At 44.1% G+C, this 23444-nt stretch overlaps 1 protein-coding gene across 2 annotated transcripts in view; it reads left to right on the forward strand.

Annotated features, from left to right (window-relative positions):
* LOC138288185 (protein NEDD1-like) overlaps window positions 1-23444 on the forward strand; it is a 257865-nt gene that overhangs the window by 112974 nt on the left and 121447 nt on the right. For both annotated transcript variants that reach the window (XM_069229526.1, XM_069229525.1), the window contains exon 8: window positions 11630-11840. In XM_069229526.1, coding sequence (XP_069085627.1) covers window positions 11630-11840 — 211 coding nt within the window. The remainder of the gene's footprint in view (window positions 1-11629; window positions 11841-23444) is intronic.

Below are 23444 nucleotides of genomic sequence, written 5' to 3' on the forward strand. Positions count from 1 at the left end.
GACCGTTTGTCACTACCAGGACATTTAAAACTTACAAGTACATGTCCTGCCTTTTACTTACATAGCACCGTGCCTTATGGGCTGTATAGGGCCTACATTAGAGGTGACTTATAGGTAATAAAAGGGGCAAGTAGTATTAAGTACCAAGTCGAAGTGGCAGTAAACTGCACACACAAATTCTGCAGTGGCAGGCCTGAGACACGTTTGAAAGGCTGCTTCTCTGGGTGGCACAATCGGTGCTGCAGGCCCACTAGTAGCATTTCATTTACAGGCCCCTGGGTATATTGTATACCACTTTACAAGGTATTTAAAAGTAAACTAAATATGCCAAACAGTTGTAAACCAGTGTTACCGTGTTTAGAGGAGGGAAAACATGCTTACCACTGGTCCTAAAAGACAGCAAAAAGGTGGTCAGAAAAAGAGGAGGAGGAAGGCAGAACGTTTGGGGTAACCCTGCAAAAAGGGCCAGGTCCAACAGTCAGGATGCTCCAGATCGGGGATTAATGGCACCAGCCTATTTGTCAGCGCATTGGGGCTAAATGAGGAGTGTTGATTTACCAGCCAGCCTGGCTTGGGGACTACCACAATGTCCACGTGTTGCCATTCTGGTACCATCCACTGCGGAATAGATCATCCCTGGAGTTTAGGCATGTAGGCTTTGAAGTATTCACAGAGTAACCGGTTAGGCCCCAGGGCCTTTCCGGGTCTCATCAATGCTAGAGCCGACAAAAGTTCCTCCTGGTGACCGCACCCTCCAGTAAGTCATGGTTCACAGATGGTTCTAAGTGGAAGTGCATTCACAAATTCTTCTATCTGTTCCCATGACAGGACCTCCCTTCAAGTGTACATGCCTTTCAAGTGGGCCGCAAAACTGCAAGCCACCTCTCTGGGATTGGTGAGCAAGGTGCCAGTTGGGTCTCGAATAAAAGGAATGGAGTGTGAGCACTTTGGCACAATCCTTCTAACATTTTGCTTGGCTTTTCCTCCCCCTACTGGTGTATGCAGCTTTGGGACGGCTGTCAGGACTGCTTGGCCTCTCCCAGCAGGGTCTGCTGGTATTGTTACTGTAGGAGACCTAACTTTCTCTGCGCTATCTGCCTGTTATTCCAATGACTCTCTGCATCCAAGTCCACAATCCGTGATTCAAGATCCACCAAGTTCTGCTTCAAATGTTCCCACTTTCTCTGTAGAGTAGCCAATATCCGACCAACCCCTCCTCACTACCCCACTCCGGGTCCCTCTCCGCAGTGTGGGCTTCAAGGACTCCTACAGTGTCGCTTCGGATGTTACTGAGCAAATGTTATGTGCAAAATATTCTGCTATGGAGCTCTCTATTTGAAGTCTATAGTCCAGGATTTGCAAGTTTAAAGGCAAATCGGGAAGTCCACACAGTCGAATGGCTAACTGGTAGTGATCAGGAAGCCCCCGTCCCAAGAGAGAGGCATCAGAAACTCTATGCATTTATGAATGTGGGATAAGAAAATAATCTAGGCAGGAAAAGGAGCTGTGTGCTGGGGAGAAAAAGGTGTATCCCTCCCTGGATGGTTGATGAGCCCTCCAAACATCCACTAGATCTAACGCAGTAGCAAAGAAGGGCAGCTAGGCTTTCCCATACCTTTTGGGAGGGTCCATGTGGATGCCATCAGTCCACTAAGTGGTCCATGATGCTATTCAAGTCACCCTCCAACACTATGAGTGCCTCAGGGAGTTCACCCCACAGCCCTGTTATCAAGGCACCAAATGAATGGCTAAGGGGAGGAGAGCCGTAGATACGGTAAAATGTGAGTGGTTTCCCATATAATGTTCCTGTTACGACTGTGTACCTACCCCGTTGGTCTACCCACGTCTTAACATGCTGAAATAGAATGTTAATTTTTATCAGAATACTTGTACCTCTTGAACCCCTCGTGAACCCAGAGTGGAAAACCTGTGTGTAGCCAAACCTGACCAGAGAAAAAGGACCTTGTTGCCCAGGAGGTGGGTCTCCTGAAGTAGCAGACTATCTGCCCCCACCCTCCCAGTATGTTTCAGAACTGCCCCCCATTTAATCTCATCGAGCAAGCCATTCACATGGTACCGACACCACCTGAAGCTGGTCCATGGAGTCACCTGTCTTAGGGCTACTCATGATGAACTCCCAGCAGGTAAGGTGAGCAATAGGAGAGGTGCATGGCACATTTGCACAACAAAAACAATAATGTAACAATCCCCCCTCCGCATAATAATCGAGAACAGAAAGTTTGTCGCAGGGCAGACCATCACCAGGCTCCAACAGGGAACCCCTCTAGGACCGTCCCTGTGGATCTTCATAACCAATAAGGTCTGTCAACTGGGAAAACTAAATATACCACCCTTGTTATCTTGCGGTCTTGAATGCCCTGGACCACATTGAAATTTGTTGTAAACACCTCAAGGATCGACTTCCCTCACCACCGTCATGTAGAAGGTGATGTAGCTAGTCGGGGCCCCTACACCAATCTGCAAAGAGCTCCTCCATGAAGAGCAAGACAAGGTGCGTCTCCTCGCCAGGTTTGATGTGGATTGGCTTCGTTCGTCTCCCTGGGGAACAGTCTGAGTCCATGTGCCGGGGAGTGTGTGGCTTCAAATGGATTCTCTCATTGGTCCATTTAAAGAACTCATCCGGTGTCTCAAAGAAGAGCTTTTGTGAACGGTAGATGACCTTTAATTTAGCTGGATATAGTACCATGTATTGAATATTGAGGTCACTGAGTCATTATTTAGCTGCCAGGAAGAATGTTCATTGCTGCTGCACCATCTTGGTATAATCTGGGAAGATCAGGATGGTTTGGGACTTGTATGTGATCTTGTTTTGAGGCCGGTCATGTTTGAGGATAGCGTCTCTGTCCATATAGTTTAAAAGCTTTGCAATAACCTGTTGGGGCTGAGCCCCGAGCAGAAGACCGTACCAAAGCTCTGTGGGCCTGCTCGATTACGAAGCAGGAGGACAGGGCCTCCGAGGAAATCAGGGAACAAAGCCATTTGTCCAGGAAGTGCTCTGCCAAGGCTCCCTAGTATACACCTCAGGTAAGCACACAAACCTTAGGTTATTGAACCGAGCCCTGCTTTTTGCTGCAATACGTCTCACCACAACTGACCCGTCTGACCCCCACCGTGGCCTCACTGTGAGGCAGCATGAGCAGTCACGTCGCAGGGCCCTCCTCAAATGCGGCAATATGGGGTCCTTTAAAAGGCGCAAGGGAAGGGAAGGGAAGGGAAGGGTAGAAAGGCCCAGGATTGGAATAGGGGAGCACACTGATGCAGGCTGCACTAAGTACTTGCCTGGCCGCCTCTGCTATGTTCACCCCCAGCTAGTTTCCCCCACTACAACAATATACAGGCCTGTCGGAGACTCCAGGGTACAGACACAGCAGTGACTAGTGATGCCACCACATCACTAGTCACCAGCATTGGGTTCTCCGGCTCCCCGCACCATTTGCCTTCACCACAGTGTACCCTGGGTTCCTCCACCACATCACCACTATTTGCTGTTCTCTCCGTGGAGGATTCAGTGAGGCTGGTGCCGGGATTGATTTTCACCACTCAGCATGCTATTTTAGGCTTCAGGGCATCATCCACCCCCAGCTGCATCGCAACGCAAATAGTGTAGTTTACCCCAGTGTAGAAGTCCAGGGTGCTTCCTTAGAACGTGGAGGGGGTGGGCTCCCTCAGCGCCGATGCAGGGGAAAACCAGGTCGCAGTGTATGTCGCAGCCTTTACTGCGTGGCCACACCTACCAGCCATTGCGGCCTGCTCCTCTCATCTAAGGGCTTCCCAACCCCAGATCACGTTCCTATCTCCTAAGCAGTCCAGCAGGTCCCCAGAGGTCGAACCCACAACAACCCGTTGATGGCCAGCATTAAGTCAGATCGGTTGCGACCGGACGGAGCTGTTTCAAGCCGCGGTGTTCAAGCCACACCCCAGAAAATTAAACAATATTAATACATTATTCAAGTGGAAATAAATTTAGAAGCAAAATGTAAAATTTAAAAATGTAAAGCTTTCTGTAAATGTGTGGTAATTTGAAGTTGAAGGCTAAAATTGAAGTTAGTATCCTCAGATTGATTTGTGGGAGAAGTGTACGTGCATCAAACACAGTATAACACAGACGATGAGTGGCCTCAGCTGAATTTAGAAAAGCTTCAACCTTCCTATGAAAATTACAATTTTAAATGTTGTTTAATACTTGTTTGTAAATTAAATTAAATTAAATAATTCAGCATTTGTGTATTTGTTTGATAAATGCTTGTTTCTGTATTTTTTGTATATTGTTTTGCAGTTAAAATATTCGAAAATGCCCCACTCTGGCGAACACAAAGGAGTCTTAGCTGTGTGTGCTGGGGACTGTGAGAAGACTTTTTTGCCCGACTGCAGCAACTGTGCGAGTGGGTGCACCGCAGTGTTGCTGTGGGAGAGGTTTGGTGCAAAACTCCATGCTGCTGCTGGTGGTGCCGTGCAGAGGACTGGGAAGTGTGACTGGGGCTACAGCTGCGGTCTGTGCTCAGTGTGTCCCTAATGCATAATCCAGGGCCCGCAAGAGCTGATGTTGCCTGGAGTGGAGACTTTGAGTTTGGGGCTGTGGAGATCAGCTGTCAGGGACCTGGCTAAACATCATCGGTGGGCGTGGGCCTGCAGTGGTGTATTGTCCTCACTAGTGGGGCTGGAGTGGTTGTAAACTGCCTGGGTGGACCTCTGTAAAGAGCAGCTCGTTCTGGAGGCTTGGTGCGCTAACTTGATGCACGTACCGGCCCGCCGAGAGGTGGTGGCCCACATCAGGGGTGATAGACACTGTAGCTGCTGGTGCTGGCCACGGGAGTGGGCCTGGGGACCATGTGAGTTGAGCCCCGATGTATGCTGTGCAGACTGCCACGTTGAGTGGATAGTGCAGGTGGTGACAGAGAGGTGGCAGTGCCCAGTCGGGGCACAGGTACTCAGTGGTCGTGCTCTCCGAATATGCCTGTAGCCCACTGTAACCGATGCCAAGGCCTCACTGACAGAGGCACCGGGCTGGTCAGTCACTGTGAACTTGCCATCAAAGAGACATTTGCAGCTAATCTGCCTGCTGACAGTGGTACTGTATTACTGGGCGGTGCCACATCGTTGCTGGGCAGTCTGGGGTACCTCATTGCAGTCCACATTAGAGTACCTTTCCGCACTGGGCAAAACAGATAAGTTGCAACCCAAGCTGCAATTTGATCTGTGGAAAGACCCCAACAGTCAGGACGTCGAGGCAGATATAGCTGAGGGAGGCTTGGACAAAGCTTCACAGGAGGCGAACAGCGATTTGCAACAAATCCTTTCGGCAATACAGCAAAAGTGAGAGGATTACCATGTATACCCAGTTGGCGTGTCTCAATTCTAAGCGCTATCTTACAGTTAAATCTTAAAACATTCATAACTCAAGTTCTGTGTATTGGATTTTTGTTGTTTTGGTCCTGTTCTATTTATCAAAATTAGTTAATTTTTGTAATTTGGTAGGGGATCCTTTTTGTGTGTTTGTTTCACTATTTAGGTCGAGCGTGCAAGCGCTTTGACCTGTTGTAAGTATTGTGGACTTTTAACCATGCCCACTGCACGCCCATCAGTTTCACTCTGTTTGTTTGGCATGCCTTTCAGAAATCCTTTGTTATCATTGGTAAATGCTTTACGTTTGTCCCTCCTTGGGGTGGTTTTATTACCGCCTTGCAGACTGCCCCTGTTACAGGAAGAATTGCTCGATTGCTGATACGTTTGGCTGTGAGCAAACTTCTTTTTCCTTTTGTGTCTCTCCTTCACGCTCATTCCACTTTAAATCGGCTCGCTTATGTCAACTGTTTTACTTTTCATTTCAATTTATGTAGCAAGAAAAGTCCTGTTAAGAATTTACAACGCTAGTAGCTCTAACTCGAGCAAATGCGAGATTACTTTACACATTGCCTCCGGGTTAAGCCTCACTGCTCTGTACCAAGCTAGAAGGGGGTTAAGCACAGGTTAATTTGAGGTTTGCTTGTCTTCTTACCCTGACTAGAATTGTGGCCCCAGTAAGCCAGCAACACAATTTATATAATTGGTGATCAGCAGTGGGATGAGATTTGTTTGTGAAGTGCCTTACAGTGATTTGGAGTACACTACCTTTCTGTACTTAAACTAATTCGAGCAAATTCTCTGATTGGCCTTTTAGATTTTTTTTCCAAATGTATCCTCCTCTCTCTACTTGGCTGTTGTGTCTGTGACCTCACCTGCAAAGATGGACGATGAGCTGGCCAACATGGAGAGCTACACCATTGCCCAGCTGAAGGAGTTTTGTCAGGAGAGGGAGGCTGTCTGCTAACAGGAACACTAAAAAGGCAGAGCTCCAAAAGGCTTTGAGGGCATGAGCAGAGGTCCAAAAGAACCCAACAGATGATGAGGAGAAAGGATCAGAGCAGGACCAACAGAAGAACCTGGGAATGCGGTCTGTTGAGGGGGGCAGAATTGACTCCCAGAATTGAAAGTTCCCTTTTTTTCAGGGAGCAGTGCCTTTAAAGGGACCTTCCCCAGATGAGTTGGAGGAGATGAGGATAAGAAAAGAAGCTCAAGCTGTAGCTGGCCAAACTAAAGATGGAAAAAGAAGCCAAGCAAGCTGAGGCTGACAGGGCCTTAGCTGAGAAGAGGTTGCTGTTGGAGCTTGAAAAACACATTGAGAGTTGGACCTAAAAGCAAAGCAAACCCACAGCACCCAACAGTGATAGTGGCAGCGTGCAGTGTCTGCTGGTGTGGCAAGGGTCTACATAACTCAGGAGCTGGTGCCTAACCATGTGATGGGAAATGATAGACAAGTGATTTGCTGCATATCAATTGCTCTCAGGGTACATAAGTTCCAAGAGGGGTACTGGAGAGCTAGCCTTTGAAAACACATGCCCACGGTGGGGAGGGACAAAGTTACCACTAGAGGCAGTGGGCCAGGCCAGGTACACCTCCATTAAGGCAAACCTTGTTGCTAAGATTGGGCTGACCCCTGAGAAGTATCAGCTATTTTTCTAAATATGTACTTACTTAAATATGAAACACTAGCAAAATATTTGCAGAATATTTAGTTTTTTAACCATGCCTTTGATCCAGCCCTCTCACATACTGACCACACTCTCATTGCATGACGATCACAGTTCCCATACTTTTTTAAAAACACTTTAACCGCTGCTTTGTGGGACCCCAGGGATGCTTTGTTTACTGATCTGTGTTGTCCTCAACAAAAGCAATCGGATGCTACAGTGACAAAAAGGAATAACACATGGCGAGGATTATGTGAAAACAAAAAGAAGAAAACATGGAATTTTTCTTTGAGATCAGTACCCCTGGGATAACAAACCTAGACTAAACATACAAACAAGGTTATTTTGGTACTTCAGTGGTCTATGATTAGTGCCACAAGGTGACTGAGTGGAGAACATATCTGCAAAGATGCCCTAGGCATTTTGGAAGCTCGGGCACTCACACAAACAATCCCAATCTGGTGAAAAAGTTAACCTTTCTGCTTCTCCTGCTTAGGCTTCAATATCGCAGCTCTGTGAACCTTCAACTATATTAGAATTAATAAAAAGAAATGTTGCCCCATGCGCTTGGCAGTAAAGTGCATTACTTCATGTGGGATTGACCACTTTGTGCACAGAATTAATTGCTGTCAATCACAGTGTGGGAAGCCACTGGTTTAAGTGGACTGGACCGATGCTCTGTGCTGTATATTGTGGTAGGTAGAAGCAAATTGTGAATGATACTTAGCCAGATCAATGGTTGAAGAGTGCTGACTAAAAGCCCCTCTGTGTATTGTGTATGTATGTATTTTTAAAGCTATTTTTGGAAAACCAAAAGATATTGCCTAACAGCAGAACTAAAAAAAAAAAAAAAAAAGAAAGTATGCACATTTGGCCTTGATAACGTTTGTGGGAGGAAACGTTATGAAGGTTTAAGTGCAAAGTGCTCAGAACATCAAAAATGTTTTGGAACTGGGGCAGTAAAAGCAACAAGTGTCTAATGTTTGCAGATTTGCAAGGAGTGGAGGAATTGGCCACAATCAAAACTCGGATAACGTCTCTGAAACAATGTGATTGTGACCGGCAGCAGCCACCGACAAGTGTTTTGTCCTTAGTTTTCACATATCAGTTAAGAAAACATCAACCTTTTGTATTATCTATGGGATTATATATTTAGTGAGCTGAGGTAAACCTATGAGTTCATGAGTCTTGACCTCACAGTATTATTAACTGGCGCTGTATTATACTCCATCTTGTGACACAGTCGTAGTATTTTAAATGGCGAGCACCCTCTAAATTACACCTATTTGCATGTTCTTTCTCCTTAGGAGCACTTTCTTACTTCTTATTAAGGGCTTGGTGTACCCACATTGGCTATTAATGTTGTCACTTGTCTACTTTTACCTATTATATTTTTATATAATGTTTCCCGGTTTTAGCAACATTGGTTCATGATGTTATCGATACGTGCTGCAAGCCACAATCCTTCACTTCTTTATTCTTGGCCACGGTCAAGAACTACTGATCTAGATCTTGCCCGGATTTATTACATTAACTCTGCACATTGCCTCCTTGAAAAAGTCCTTAGGATGAAACACATTGACTGAGGTTGACGGTCACAATTAATTTGGTTTATGAACACTGGCCAGAAATTTTTATTTTAATTACGGTCTTTGTCTTGTCTACCATACAAATTTGTAAACATATGGACTTCAAAGCGAGTATCATTAGTGTGCAAATAATCCCTAGTCTTTTCAATTTGTGGAATTCCCTCATTTCCCTCTAGTTTGCACACAGCTACTACAGGTGTGTTGTGCATGTGTCAATCTGATTTAAGTTACCCCATACTGGAGTGCGTCCAATTGAACCTCCATTTCCATTATCTTCCTCCCATTCTCAAATAATGTAAAGTTTTCTCAAGAAGAAATGTAAAGCACTCAAGGGTGAATTGTTATTTGGGGCTTCTGCCAACAGATTCTATAACATTGCCAGTCGTCTGGTATAAGGTTCTTCCCTGCCCAAGTCATCTGCCACTGTTGGTGTGGCGTACTTAAGTTTTAAAACAAAAAGAAATTGCCCTGCTGCCAAAAGCTTCACATTGTAGAAAATGGAGAGCAAAATTCTGTGGGTATTAGGAGGAGCCTTTAGCAGTTTTTTTCCCGAAAAAGGGAACAGGTAACTCTTTGAAGAAGGGCAAAGATAGATTATAATGGTACTTGCCTGTCCAAGGTGCGGCAGGTCAAAAGAACTCGGGGGCTGTTGATTAAATCCACACTTAGAAAAGTAATTTAAAATGATGACTTGTGCATGGGCCTTATAGTACTCATAACCCTAGTGAATATTACATTTAGCACACAATCCATAGCTAACATTGGGACAAATATGGTCAGGCATTCTCCGTTATCATGCCGAAAAGAACATCTTACAAAGTCAAATCCATGAGACGCATTTAACAAGAACTGAAAAGCTAAAAGATGTCTCTCTTCTTGTTCACATGCACTTTCTATCTATTGTTTACGACGTACCGGTTTCATCTCTGATTTCTAGTAAGAGACCAGCATGATCATTTGAATATACGTTGCGAAATAAGCACCAAGAGAACTTACTGGTTGTCAAGCTTTAATACAAGCTCCTATACGGAGGTAAGGCATGAAATGGATGACCGGCTTAGCATATCTCTGTTCAGAAAGTCAATTTCCAGATGTCTTTATTAAATAATCAGGCACTTCCAATTGTTTGTAAGTTTTTTAGTGATTGTAATAATTGGAGCAGTAGTGAGCAAAAGTGTGGTTCAGGTCTGGACTATATGCTCTGACAAAGAAAATTTATATTTTCACAGTTCAAATAAACATTTGTAAGAACAGTCCAGTACCTCTTTCAGGCTTGATTGCCTTCTATATATTTCTAGTCTCATATTTGCACATGCTTTCAGGAATGCCTGGATGATCACCTGCATCGAACCTTAAATAGGTTACAAAATGATGCTGGTTTTCTTCGAAATAGCTGCATCCTTGAACTAGTGGATAATACTGTAAAGTTTAATGAGTTTCTCATTTCAGTTCCCTTCTCCATACCTGGCCTTAAAGATCTCTCCATTCTTGTGGAAATGCATGACTTATGCAGAGACCCTGTTGGTGAGCGGTTACTGAGTGGGCTTTTGTTAATTATATATTTATTCAAGTCATGAAACTGAAAAGATTTGGTCATTCAGAATTGTGGTCTTCAAAAAAATACTTCTTGGCAACAGCTGAACATCGTCTAGAATGAGAAAACAGGCCAGTTCTGCATTTGAGATCTGGTCAGCTTTATGTGAATGCTGCATCTAGAACTACGAGTTGCATGGGTTTAGCACAAAGAGATCCATTTGTCTCTATGAGAAAAAGACATGTATGTAGATATTCCGAGCCCGAGGTTTGGGTCAATGGAATTTTGGTAATTGATAGTTTAGATTTATTTGTTTTTTAGTAAGTTTATTCTTCCGAGATAGATATGGTATCCACATTTTCTTCCCCTGCCAGAGCATCACATCATGTTGCCTGACAAACCACACGTTTTTATGAAATAGAAGATGCTTCTTTATGAGTGCTTCTATATGACACATCTTCATCACATGCAATTTCTGAATTATTTCTTAACTGAAGTATTTGTTATTTAAACAAACACTGTTTTTCTTTTTCAAGATATTGGTGAAATTATGATCTTCATTAAAGCATTGTCATTGTTCTTAATTTGCATTAATATAGCACACATTCTGCCATTATTATTGCATTGAAGCACATTTTAGTATTCTTTGGTATGACAAAATGTGTTTCCTGTGAAACAAAGTCTGCTTAGCAGACAGTGAAAAGCGCGACGGTCCTGCTTCACCTGACACACACCCCAACATTGCTGCCTGCTCTATTATGAGCAGGCATCAATGCTGTGGACTGTTTCCTGCTGGGAAAGCGGGCTGAAACTCTGTTTCTGCCCGCTGACCCAGCGGGATACTATTAATAGCCCTCGCAGTCAGATCACTGCACTGGCAGTGTTTTGACCGCATGGGTTTGGCAGACGGTCATTTCCGTCCACTGAAGTCATACTGAGGGCCTTAATGTTGGGCTTCTTGGAGAAGTCTGTAGTGAATTTGCCCAGAAACCAAATGTTGCTTAGAATCTGATGTATGGTATTGCTCCCCTTTTTCATTCTTTTTTTTAAATAACTTTGTCTATGCTTGTGTGTGCTATAGAATTATAGGTTATTTGTAACTGATGTTCTGCATTAGTATTTTAGGATCTGGAGCGACCTACCTAACCTTGATAGTTCTACAGTTTTGTATCAAAAATATACTAAGGTGCTGCACAGCTCTGAATTATTTAAAAGACTCCTCTGTCGAAGACTCGAGGTTGAAATGACCTGTTTATGGGCTGGTATCAAGTTGGCTTCACTGATGTCACATTCCAGGGTTTAACTGTTATCTGTGAGGTACTACTGCTAGGTTGGCCCATTTTATCATATACGTTTGATCTAATATTGAGGCATATAGAATAAATATCTAGTAGTTTTTATTTGGAAAGAGTCTATTTTCAATCTACTAGGTAAATCTGATCAATTAACTTTTTTTCTTTTCTATTTTAATATTTCAGTCTAATAGCAAAGGTCAGTCAAGTAGACCTGCATCTATTCTTTCTTCAGCTGTGAATAAGAGAAATTCTCATAAAGGAAACGTAACCTCTGTAGGAACCCAGAATTCCAATATGGTGAAGGATTTGAATTCAATTGCAGCAACGGGAGTATTAGTTCCATGCTTACCAGAAGCTGAAATTAAAGGAAATGATTTTAACCAGGACAAGACAGGTAACTAAAATATCATTTTAGTGGATTTTTGTTATGTGAAAGTTTTTGCTTGATCTGCGATGGTGTGCTGTGCTTATAATTGTGATGCAATAAAGCTCATGAACCTGTAAAGCTTAAAGCATTCACTAAATTTTGATTCCTGCTACATTGAAAACAGAAACTTGTTTTACTAAATGTAGATAAGTATCCCATTCAGCAGATTTGTGGTGTCATGGGATGATGCTAAACCATGTATGCTGCAGCACATCACACCAACTCCATCACGCTCTTTTTCAGTTTGAGGCACATCCACCACACACCTTTACTTCCCATGTGTTATTTTTTATACTCTGTCTTAGACAACTGACCTGCAGGCTGTATACATCAATGACGGGCTAGTCACCCATGTTCTAGTGTGCAATTTAAATTGTATTTGTTTAGCTTGGTGTTCATCTGAGCGTCTTGGTGCTAAAGATGAAACACTAAAACCCAAAGGAGATCTGTAATAATAGAGGGTCACTGACTAAAGGTACAGAGCTATATCTTTAAAAGATTTTAATGGAAAAAGATCTCCACTATTGAAATGGGAATGTTTTTCACACTTGGCCAGTCATGGCAGTAGCTCATGTATACCAAAGAGCGGGATGGTATTAAAGCAAAATGTTCCATACCTGGGAAGGGCAGAGTTGGATACCTGGGTCCTTATGAAGCGGCAAGGACGGGGTCTGTGTTTCACACCGACTCACATGTCCAGATAAACATACAGATAACCAAATCGGTTAAAATGGAAAACTCACTTTTTTTTTTTAAGTAAACGTTAGAAATGCATAGAGGAGACATTTGCATTGCCCACGTGTTTTTGCAATGCTCTGCAGACTACATTATAAATACGGACGTTTGAGGAAAAGTAGATCTAAAAACATTCCTAAAAGCCATTGATAACAGCAGATGTAATATCTTCCTCAATTCCTACACTTAAGACAAATAAAATCCACAACACTTGGGGCTTCACAATAGTTAAAAGAAAACGCATGCTGTGGTCAGAGAAAATGCCGTGAGGAAGCAACAAGCATGGCAGCAAAATGGGGGGATAAATCATAGGAGGGGCAATGATGATAGGAAGTGGAGTGGTAAAGCGAAAGGGAGGAAGATGTGAGCCCCACTCCCCAGCTATGCATCCCTTCCACAAGCAAATAGAGGTGCAGCGGACCGAAGAGGTGTGGTTAGTTTTACGTATTCATTGCGCTTTAGCTTCAGGCTTTAGGCCTTTGTGCACTTTGCCCTGAATATATTTTATTCATTTGCTCACAGCTTAGAGCCTCTGTGCACTTTGCTCTACTTGCTTTTTATTAGGCTTCGTACTGTTATTTTTCAAATAGCCAGTTCTACGGTGTTGTTTTTTATTCATATCACACTGTTTTGCCTACTTCAGCACTGGAGTTCTCCATAACATATTTACTCTGTGCTTCAGTCAAGGATACAGTCTGGTACATTGCCGATAGACGTGGTAAGAGTTTAGACTTGGCATTCCTGCGTAGGGACATTTTGTGATCACAATGACATGTTAGTTATAAAATCACTTCCTTGTCCCAATACACGCAAGAGGGAGATTCCGACCAGGGAACCACAACTTGACGCTGACTGCCTCGTTGCAGATGCTGAACCAAGATCACAGGTCTTTGCTCAGGTATGAGGGCTGATATCTCCACAGTGATTCTAATAGGCAAGCTAGAAGCTTAACATGCTGTGCTCTAGATAGAACAAGCAGAGGGAGAGTAGAAACTGTTTGACAATATGATAGCATTGTTTTTATGTTTTACTCTCCTGGTAACTATTACAATCCTACTGTGTTGTATCGTTCTGGTTATTGCGGCTCACGCCTTAATATCTAAAATACAGTCGTTTTATTAAAACATTATATAAAACTTATACTGTCTTTGTCATTTGTATATGAGATCATATTGGAAATAAGAGAGTTGGTTTGGATCTGAGTAACCACGACTTCCCTGAGAAGTTCCAAAGATGTCATGCGCTCGGCTGCCAAATCATTCCTTCCACATGGGAGAAATGAGGCACTGCTAGTTAGCCGGAGCAAAAACCGGATTTAGGGTGACAGAGTTCTTTACACGTGGGTCAGACTCAGTCCCCCACACCGTTATCGATCCTGCTACCTAGAAATCCAGTAGTCTCATTTAGAATAATGAGAGCCCACGCGACATGGCGCCGCCAACGTTTGGTCTGGCTCTAATGATTAGGTCCGACTGACTCTCTTGGTCTCATATATATTTTGACTCCTCGGTTCCGTATACGGAGACGTCCGTGGGGCTGAGGGTTTCCGCCGCCACGGCATAGGTGCTTCCTATTGCTTAGTGGTTGGTTGTTCAAGCTTGAACTTTGAAAGGAAAAACCCCGATATTGGTGTGCCTTCTCTGACCTGAAGCCGTTTTTTATAAAATGGCGAATCCTAATGTAGTGAACATAGCAATTAATATGCGACATCCGCTCACGGGACATCTGTTGACACATGGACTGACAGTCCAGGGGGGTCCAGTCACTTTTGTGGTGGACGCCCATGCAGCCTATAGAACGGAACTTTTTTAATCTTGGGTCGCATTTCCAGCAGTGGATGGGGGAACAAATACTTTTCACGAATACACAGTTGCGAATGTCCCTGGACAATACAGGGCTTACGCTTATTTAGAAATACCTCTATCTTATCAAGAACACCATAATTGGCTTGATGGCGCCCTCCCACACTCAATAGCACAAGTTAGGTTAGGTCCACTGAGTAATGATGGTCCTACCTGGCCTTTATTGGCTACATATACACCACATCCTGCGGTTGCTCAATTGGCAGTGGTTGAAGTTCGTCGTTTATATACAGAATTAACGGCTACATATAGACGATTAGTTCAGTTTGTGATGCAGACATTAAATACGAATGCAGCGCGTGCTGCTCCAGCGCACCCACAGGCTGTGGTTCCGGGTATTAATCCGGCCACTGTACACTCAGTTATGGGTAAGGTACCGGCTAAACGAGAAGAGACTCCGTTTTGGCTGGCGCAAAAAATTAATATGCTGGAAGCAGTATTTCCCCATACGGGACCCCAGGATAAACATAGAATTTTGACGATGTGTTTGCCGTACGGGATGGTTCCTCCGGTGGACCTTTGTAATACCTGGGGCACGGTGTTTGCCGCGCTCTACACTACGGTACACCGACATTAGCTAATTTACCTGACGTACTTAAACAGATTCAGGATGAATATGGGGCTGCCCCTGCCTTGGATTTGGGCATGCAGTTGCTGGGCAATTTTGCCACAGTTTTTTCTATTATTTTGAGTAATCTCAAAGGAGAGGCAGTAGCACTAGCAGTGCGTATGCGTCTTCGGGATGTACCGCTGCTTAATCAGGAGCGGGAGCTTCCGAGAATAATAGCGGAAACATATTCTAGTATTGGTCGTGATAGCCTAGGGGCTAGACCACAAAAACCCCAGTTGCAGGGTAAAAATAATAAAGAAAATGCTAAACAGCAACAACCTGAGGGTTCGAAAAAGCGCTGGGAAAAGAAACCGCAAACACCGAAGAAAGATGGTGGGCAGTCTCCGCAACCGGAGACCCCACAGAATAAATATAATCTCAGGAATAGGGATACTTTGAAGACGCCTGATAGATATCAATATACTGATACACGCCAATCTCGTTCCTTTCAGGACTCCTCGGAAAAGAGAAGTGAGAGAGGTGGGCGGTCAGAGCGGAGGACGGAGTACGTGAAACCGAGACAGGATTCACAACGCTCAGCGGAGGTTTCTATTAAACAAGAAGAGAAACCGCTGCAACAGAAACAGCAATTTAAAAAGAAGAAAGTGGCAGCTGTCTCAGTTAGACATGCCGCTCAAGAAGAGAGTTCTCTTGACGAACAAGACATGGGCGTTAGCACTGTTAGACAGTGCGGCAGAGGTCACAATAGTTCGCCGGAGTCTTCTAGAGCATCTGGAGGTGAAAGCAACTGATGACTTCATACAAGTCGAGACGGCGGATATGCGCGTCTCTGATCCTGATAGAGTATATGAAGTGACTCTGCGATTGGAAGGGGACATTGACCGTGTTATAAACGCCATTTTTTGGGACCATGTGGTAAAATCATATGATGTTCTGTTGGCCAAACAAGATTGGCCACCTGACTTTGTTCGCGACTGTCCAGTTGGGGAGGAGGTTATTACACCTTCCTTCTCACCACTTGTTCCGAGAGAACTCGCGGAGTCCTATAGTAAATCATGGGCTCTAGCACAGGCTCCCGCCTTGTATAGAAATAACGTGGGGTGGGACAGACAATCACCTTATCATGTAATTCCGATAAAGGGCGAACCTCAGCCACAACCGCAATATCCTATCAAATTTGAAGCTAGGGCATCGGTTAGAAAAATTCTTACACAATTGGAGTATCAGGGTGTAATTGAGCCCTGTGTCTCGCCGATGAATAATCCCTTGTTTCCGGTTGCTAAACCGGACCATTCATATAGGATAGTGGTGGATTACCGACATTTGAATAGTCATACACGCACATATGCAATACAGAATTCACATAGCGCAGCGCTTATGAATAATATAGTGCGTAAAAAATACAAAACAACATTGGATATCTCGAATGGATTTTTCTGCCAGAATATAGCCCCCGAGAGTCGGGACTATACCTGTTTCAGTGTGTTTGGCTCTCAGAAATTTTTTTGTTGTTTGCCTCAGGGGTATAAGAATAGCCCAGGACTGTTTTCGGCTCGTGTAACTGAAATGCTGCATGAGTTCGACCCTGAAGCATTATCATATGTTGATGACATATATCTGACGGATGATGAGATTCTGCAACATCTAAGGTGCGTATCGTGCATTGTTGTGGGGTTTGCTGATATTGGCTATAAGTTTAATTTTAAGAAATCAAAGATTGCCTTCCTCCGCGTCATTTTCCTGGGATATGAGTTGTCGAGTGAGGGCAAGAGCCTAGCGCCACATTTTTTGGAGAAATGTGCTTTATTGCAGCCTCCTAATACGGTTCGGAAGCTCCAGTCATTGTTGGGGTTTCTGAATTTTGGCAGAACTTACATTCCTGATTATGCAACGCGTATAAAACCCTTATACGAGTTGATTCGCCCGAATTTTTCGAGTAAATTTTGGACGATTGAACATACACATATACTGCGAGAATTGCAGAGTGATCTCTTAGCAGTTAAACACTTACACACACGGGACAATAAGACACATTTAGTGATCAGGGTGATACTGGGGCTGTTGGGTTTACTTATGTCACCTTTAATGAAGGGGAGACTGTCCCGATTGCATACAAGTCTCACTTGTATTCTGCTGCAGAGCAACGTTTTGCACAAACTGAGAAAATTCTCACTGCAGTACAGATGGCTGTTATTAAAGAAAGACCGCTGGCCCAGGGTCAACGCATAGTTGTCGTTTCCCCGGTTCCGGCCTTAGAGGCTGTTACAAAAGCGAGTGTTCCTAATTCGAAAGCTTTACACCCGCGATGGATACAATGGGCTACGTCTTTGACAGCCACTGATGTAGATTATGTATTTGACCCTAAACTGCAGACTCAAGAATTTCTTCAATACGAAATAGAATACCCTGTTCCTGCTGGTACATTGCCTATTGACCAATATGAAGTGGTCATGTATACTGATGGCTCTGCACAACCAGCGGTTGGGACTAAACAACAGTATTCTGCTGCATGTGCGGTGGTGAGCGGCACTATGGAGGGGGAAGTGTTCTGCCCCGACATACTTATACTAAAACCTTGGGAGATTGCACGGCACAGCTGGCTGAGCTCAAAGCTCTATTGTTAGCGTTGGAGCACGCGGATCCGGCACTTTTAACCTTGCTGGTCTGTGACTCCTACTACTGTGTGCAGTTTTTCAACGAATATTTACACTATTGGAAGATGAATGGGTTCAGAGATTCTAAAGGCAACACCATTAAGCATAAAATGTTGTGGGGTAAGGTTGCGGATCTGAAGGAAACGCTTCCTAAAGTCCATGTTGTGCATACACTTGGACACCAGCGCGTTGGAATACACGTTGCTGGTAATACTTTGGCTGATGAAGCCGCGAAATCGGCAGTGGCTGTCGCCACTGTGGCCGCAGTGACTCGTTCGAGTTCCAAACCAGACACAGACATTTCAGCTGCCATAAAAGCTACGGCTGATGGCACGCCCTTTCCTAAAGGATTTCCTTCAAAATATAGTTACTGCTTGAATGGTGCGCTAAATGCTACTGTTACAATTCCAGGCATTGGTGTATGTGAAATTCCCAATAAAATTGAGAGACCTCGATTGATTTCTGCGGCACATGAGGGGGTAGCTTCTGTACATGCTGGGGTGGCTGCCACAATTTCACTTTTACAGGCTCGTTACTGGTGGCCTGGTCTCTATAAAGAGACGAAGCAGTATGTCCTTTGTTGTGACGTTTGTCAACAAATTAAAGCATCGTCGGCTAGACGCCCGCAGCAGACGCCCCTTCTGATTTCAAACAAACCATTACAGTGTGTGTACTTGGATCACTGTGGTCCGCTGACACCAGATAGTGCATACAAATATATATTGGTTGCTGTAGATTCGTGCTCCAGATTTGTATGGGTATGGCCACAACGCTCGGCTGACGCTCGAACTGTTATTAAAGATTTGCGCATCTTTGTCGATATATTTGCAGTTGCGGCTTTTCATTCGGACCAGGGCCCTGCTTTTGCCTCTAAGGCATTCAGGGACACCATGGCTTCGTTGGGGGTCCAACTCCAATTCTCGTCTCCATTTCATCCCGAGGGAAATTCTGTCGTGGAGCGTTTAAATCATGATTTAAAGCAGTCCTTAACGGCCAGAGTTATAGGTACGGGTCGTGGTTGGCTAGCCCACCTATATGGAGTACAGAGAGCACTTAATAACTTGCCTAGAAGGTCACTGGAGGATCGTACTTCATATGAGTGCCTGTTTGGAACACGAATGTATGTTCCTGATCTAGATGGTCCTGGTGTGGAGGCGGCAGATACGCGCTTTGACATAAATGATCGTGTCACTGTTTTGCAGGATTTACAACAATTCCGTGAAGTTAACTCTTCTGCCAGTGCTGCCTCCTCAGGAGTTAAGGATGAGCCAGTAACACTTACTGGTTGGATACCCAGGATTGGGGATCTAGTGCGTGAAAAGGTCGCAGTTAAAAAAGAATTTGGTCCTTCTTATCGAGAACCTGTCCCTGTGTTGGGGGTGAGCGGCACGAGAACTGTGATTTTACCGCCGCTGCGAGGGGCCAAAGGAAATCGCTTTGTTTCAATTGATAATGTCAAGTTACAACATGTGGCCGATTCTGCACAGCAGACCAAGAGGGACACCCAATAGTTCCGGAATCCCTCTCACTACTGGGGAAGAAGTCCCGCTGCAGGTGATTTTCACCGACACTGTTTCCTCTCCGAGCTTGGGGAGGGTGGATGATGATCTTGCGATTGTTCCACCGACGGCGATTAATATGGAATCTTGTGATCAAATTGCTGTACGTTCTACTGACGTTTCTGAACATGTGGTTTATAGCGTGCCACGGCGAGAGCCTCCATCTGCTTCTTCGTTCACAGTTGCACCTTTTGCTAGAACTGCTTCTGGCTGCTTCAACGACACTGATAATGATGGGTCCGGCTCCTCGTCCTCGATGTCTTCTGCCCACGGTCCACGACGGCTGCTGGGATGGCTTAAACGAACATATTTTGTTTTTCCTTGGAACTATTTTTGGCTGTTTTTGGCCGTAATGACTATTTTATTATGGTTGGGATTTGTGGTTACTTTTTTTCTGATAATACATGGTCATTTTCTTCCTGATCGATCTGACATTGAGCACGTAGAGACTGTGTTAAAACCGCATTTTTCGTCTCATATGGTTCGAAGAGACTTGTCCACAGTGAATATTTCTGCTATACCAGTTCCGGATGGAATTGTGTGGGATAAAGTAATGTTTGATATATATGGTCCCACTGAATTGATTCAAATACCGTATGTCCTCAAATTATCAATGAATGATATTGTTATATCTGGCATTGTTTCTGATGATTGGGATGTGAAGACAGTAGATTCTATGCTAACGGATTTGCAATATTATACTGTCTATGACGATGAAGATGCTTACCAGTTTAGAGATGATCATGGTGACATGTTTTGTTACAACTATTATGGACACCACTTTATTCATAAAGCTAGTAGCCCTAAGCCCATGTTTAATTATGTGCAATGGGAACATTGCTCGACTCCTCCACAAGGGAGTTCAAAAACGTATTATGAAAAATTTGCATATTTTGCTGGGCATGATCCACGTAATGCTAGGTCCTACTATTTTAAAGTTACACCGTATTCTAATAAGCAAATGTTATTGACCAATACTAAATTACTGTATTCCAATTTGTTTGTATCTAAACTGTCGGTCGAGGGATATGAATACTGGGTCAAAACTGTTGACCTGAAAAGTGTTTGGGGTACGAAAAATTGGCAAATGCAAGGCAGGGACACGTTATTTAGAGCATGTATTATCCCTGGGCAGATGATTTTCTTCAATGACACAGTACAACAGACTAGCTGTTTGGGCTTAGCGACGATTAGGGAGTTAACTTTGCCTAGTATACCTGTCCCTCCTAAATTAAAAAATTGGCAGCACTAGGTGAATGCTACTTTCAGTGACTTTACACATTGGGTCCAGAATGGTACGCTCAACACTTCATCGTTACATCCAGGCGGGTGGTTATTATGGCCTGTAGACACTAATATGTGTCATCAACGTTTTGTCACCTCTTCAGGGGCGTTCAGGACTAGTAGGGCAGACCCTCGTTACGTTTCACCAGAACATGCTGATGTTATAACTACATACAGTGTGGGGAAGCTTTGTCAGCAATGGTTGAAGTCATCCACGCTGGATGCAGTTAAGTCACATCTCACGTTACTGTCTAATAATACTGATTTACAAGATTTATTGTCAGGTCCCAGAGTACCACTGAAGAAAAGGTTCTTATACGAGGTTTATAAGGAGATTTGGAAGCTTTCACAACAAGAGGCTGCAGCCCGGTTGAGGCAGATTGATCAAGAAAATCTGATGCAGACTTTGTCTGTTGTTGATAATGGCATGCATACCCTTTCTGAACGTGTTTACACGATTGACAGCATTGTTTCCTCTGCCATTGACATTATTGAATCGGACATGTCTTCTTTATATCATGGGCAGAGTCAGACGCGGTCCATCATGCAGCTGGGTTGGACTCTTCAGACCTTGAAGGCGGGTCGCGTTCCATGGCAGCACGTTCGTGCCAGAGAGATCTTTATCTCTTTTAATTTGACTCGTCAACAACAACTGATGGCTAAAAAGGAAGCGACATATGTTATGTTAAATATTGAGAAATTAGAGAAACTGCCTTTCACGGTAGCTGAGATTCCGTCAGCTGAATGGTTGATCCATGGGGTTATTAATTTGCCTATCTCTACTTTGCAATTTACTTCCTGTTTGAAGCACATTCCGGTGGGTAGATATGAACTATTGGGAGACAGTTACATACACGAGGTGTGGGACCTTCCCTTTCAGTACAGAAGTGTTAATGGTTTGAAGGAGGTTTTTCTTAGCGGCAGCGAATGCGAAGCTTCTGTCAGCCATTCAATGGTTTGTAAACAGCTGTCCTTGCACGGGGCGTGTAACGCTTCGATTGGTAACTTAGCTTGTTATCTGAAGGGAGTTCCAGTCCCGGTTATTAAAAACACTTTCCAGGTGCTTTCTAACGGCAGTTACATTGTTCTTAACAGCGAACGCTGCTGTGGCATGCGTGCCGGAATAGTTTACATCGTCGTTGTCAACAAGGCCGTTACGTGCTGCGGGAATCTGTTGTTTCCCCCCACTCAAATTAGGGAGGTAGCGGACATCTGGCCTCATATTGCTACTTCCAAGGTTGATTTTGACAAGTTGAGTCAGCTAAAAGCTTTATTGTTTCAAAAGCATGTGGCCCTTACATCTGCTAGCGAGACCTACGCACTTCAGGTGGCAAGGTCATCGGCGGAGATACAGTCCCTTTTGAATACTAACTTTCCGAATCACTTCGGTGAACTTGTGGGACGTATATTTAATGCATCCAGCACTGCTGGTATTGCACATTTTTTCAAAGTCGTTGGTGTTGGTTTTGCTCATACCTTCTCTTCCATATTCGGTTTGATACCTTCGGCTATACATTCTATTTTCGGAAGCATTTTTGGGGGTTTCCCGATTACTTTGGCTTTATTGGATGGAGTCTTGCTGTTGTTGCTATTTTTTCGCAATGGCTGTCCCGTCACGACGAGATCCTGTATTGCTGCTCCCGTCAGCGCAGCTGTGTCGTGAACGCATGATGCAGCATTTTGGAGCAACACTCCTGGGACATTTGGAGTGCGACTGGTCTCTGTCATTCAGACTGGTTTTGGATTGTGTGCAACCCGTGTTTCGGTGCCTTTGGTGCTCGTTTGAACATGCACTGGCTCCATGTCTCTATGTCTCTCATTGCAGCGCCCTCCATTGGTCGATACTGATCTGTTGATGTTCCCGATTAGGGCTCATTCCCAGACTTGTGCACTACGGATGCGCTTGCTTCGTGAGGCAGTTTATGAGATTCCCTTCCTGGAGGAAGATGGTATTGTCTCTTTCATAGGCCCTGCACGGGGTGCCGCCCTGAATGGTTTTCGGGCTTTGGATCACACCTGCTCCATGGTACTTTGTGGCGTGGATCTTCCGATATTGACATATCTCGAAGTGGAGGAACTCCTGCGTTCTATTGCTTCTATCTGACGATTGGATTTTTACGAAATTGACACTATATTGAATTTTTTTTTATGATCACATGTTACCTAAATTTATGACTTTGTTGTCTTCTCACCTTGTCGAAATACTTGTTTTAGGTATTGTTTATATTTAGGGCATCTTTTTATATTATTGGACCCTCTTGCTACCGACAAGGGGAGGGTGTAGTGTGGTTAGTTTTACGTATTCATTGCGCTTTAGCTTCAGGCTTTAGGCCTTTGTGCACTTTGCCCTGAATATATTTTATTCATTTGCTGACAGCTTAGAGCCTCTGTGCACTTTGCTCTACATGCTTTTTATTAGGCTTCGTACTGTTATTTTTCAAATAGCCAGTTCTACGGTGTTGTTTTTTATTCATATCACACTGTTTTGCCTACTTCAGCACTGGAGTTCTCCATAACATATTTACTCTGTGCTTCAGTCAAGGATACAGTCTGGTACATTGCCGATAGACGTGGTAAGAGTTTAGACTTGGCATTCCTGCGTAGGGACATTTTGTGATCACGATGACATGTTAGTTATAAAATCACTTCCTTGTCCCAATACACGCAAGAGGGAGATTCCGACCAGGGAACCACAACTTGACGCTGACTGCCTCGTTGAAGATGCTGAACCAAGATCACAGGTCTTTGCTCAGGTATGAGGGCTGATATCTCCACAGTGATTCTAATAGGCAAGCTAGAAGCTTAACATGCTGTGCTCTAGATAGAACAAGCAGAGGGAGAGTAGAAACTGTTTGACAATATGATAGCATTGTTTTTATGTTTTACTCTCCTGGTAACTATTACAA

This window comes from Pleurodeles waltl, chromosome 4_1, assembly GCF_031143425.1.
Source record: "Pleurodeles waltl isolate 20211129_DDA chromosome 4_1, aPleWal1.hap1.20221129, whole genome shotgun sequence".
In the NCBI taxonomy this organism is placed as follows: domain Eukaryota; kingdom Metazoa; phylum Chordata; class Amphibia; order Caudata; family Salamandridae; genus Pleurodeles; species Pleurodeles waltl.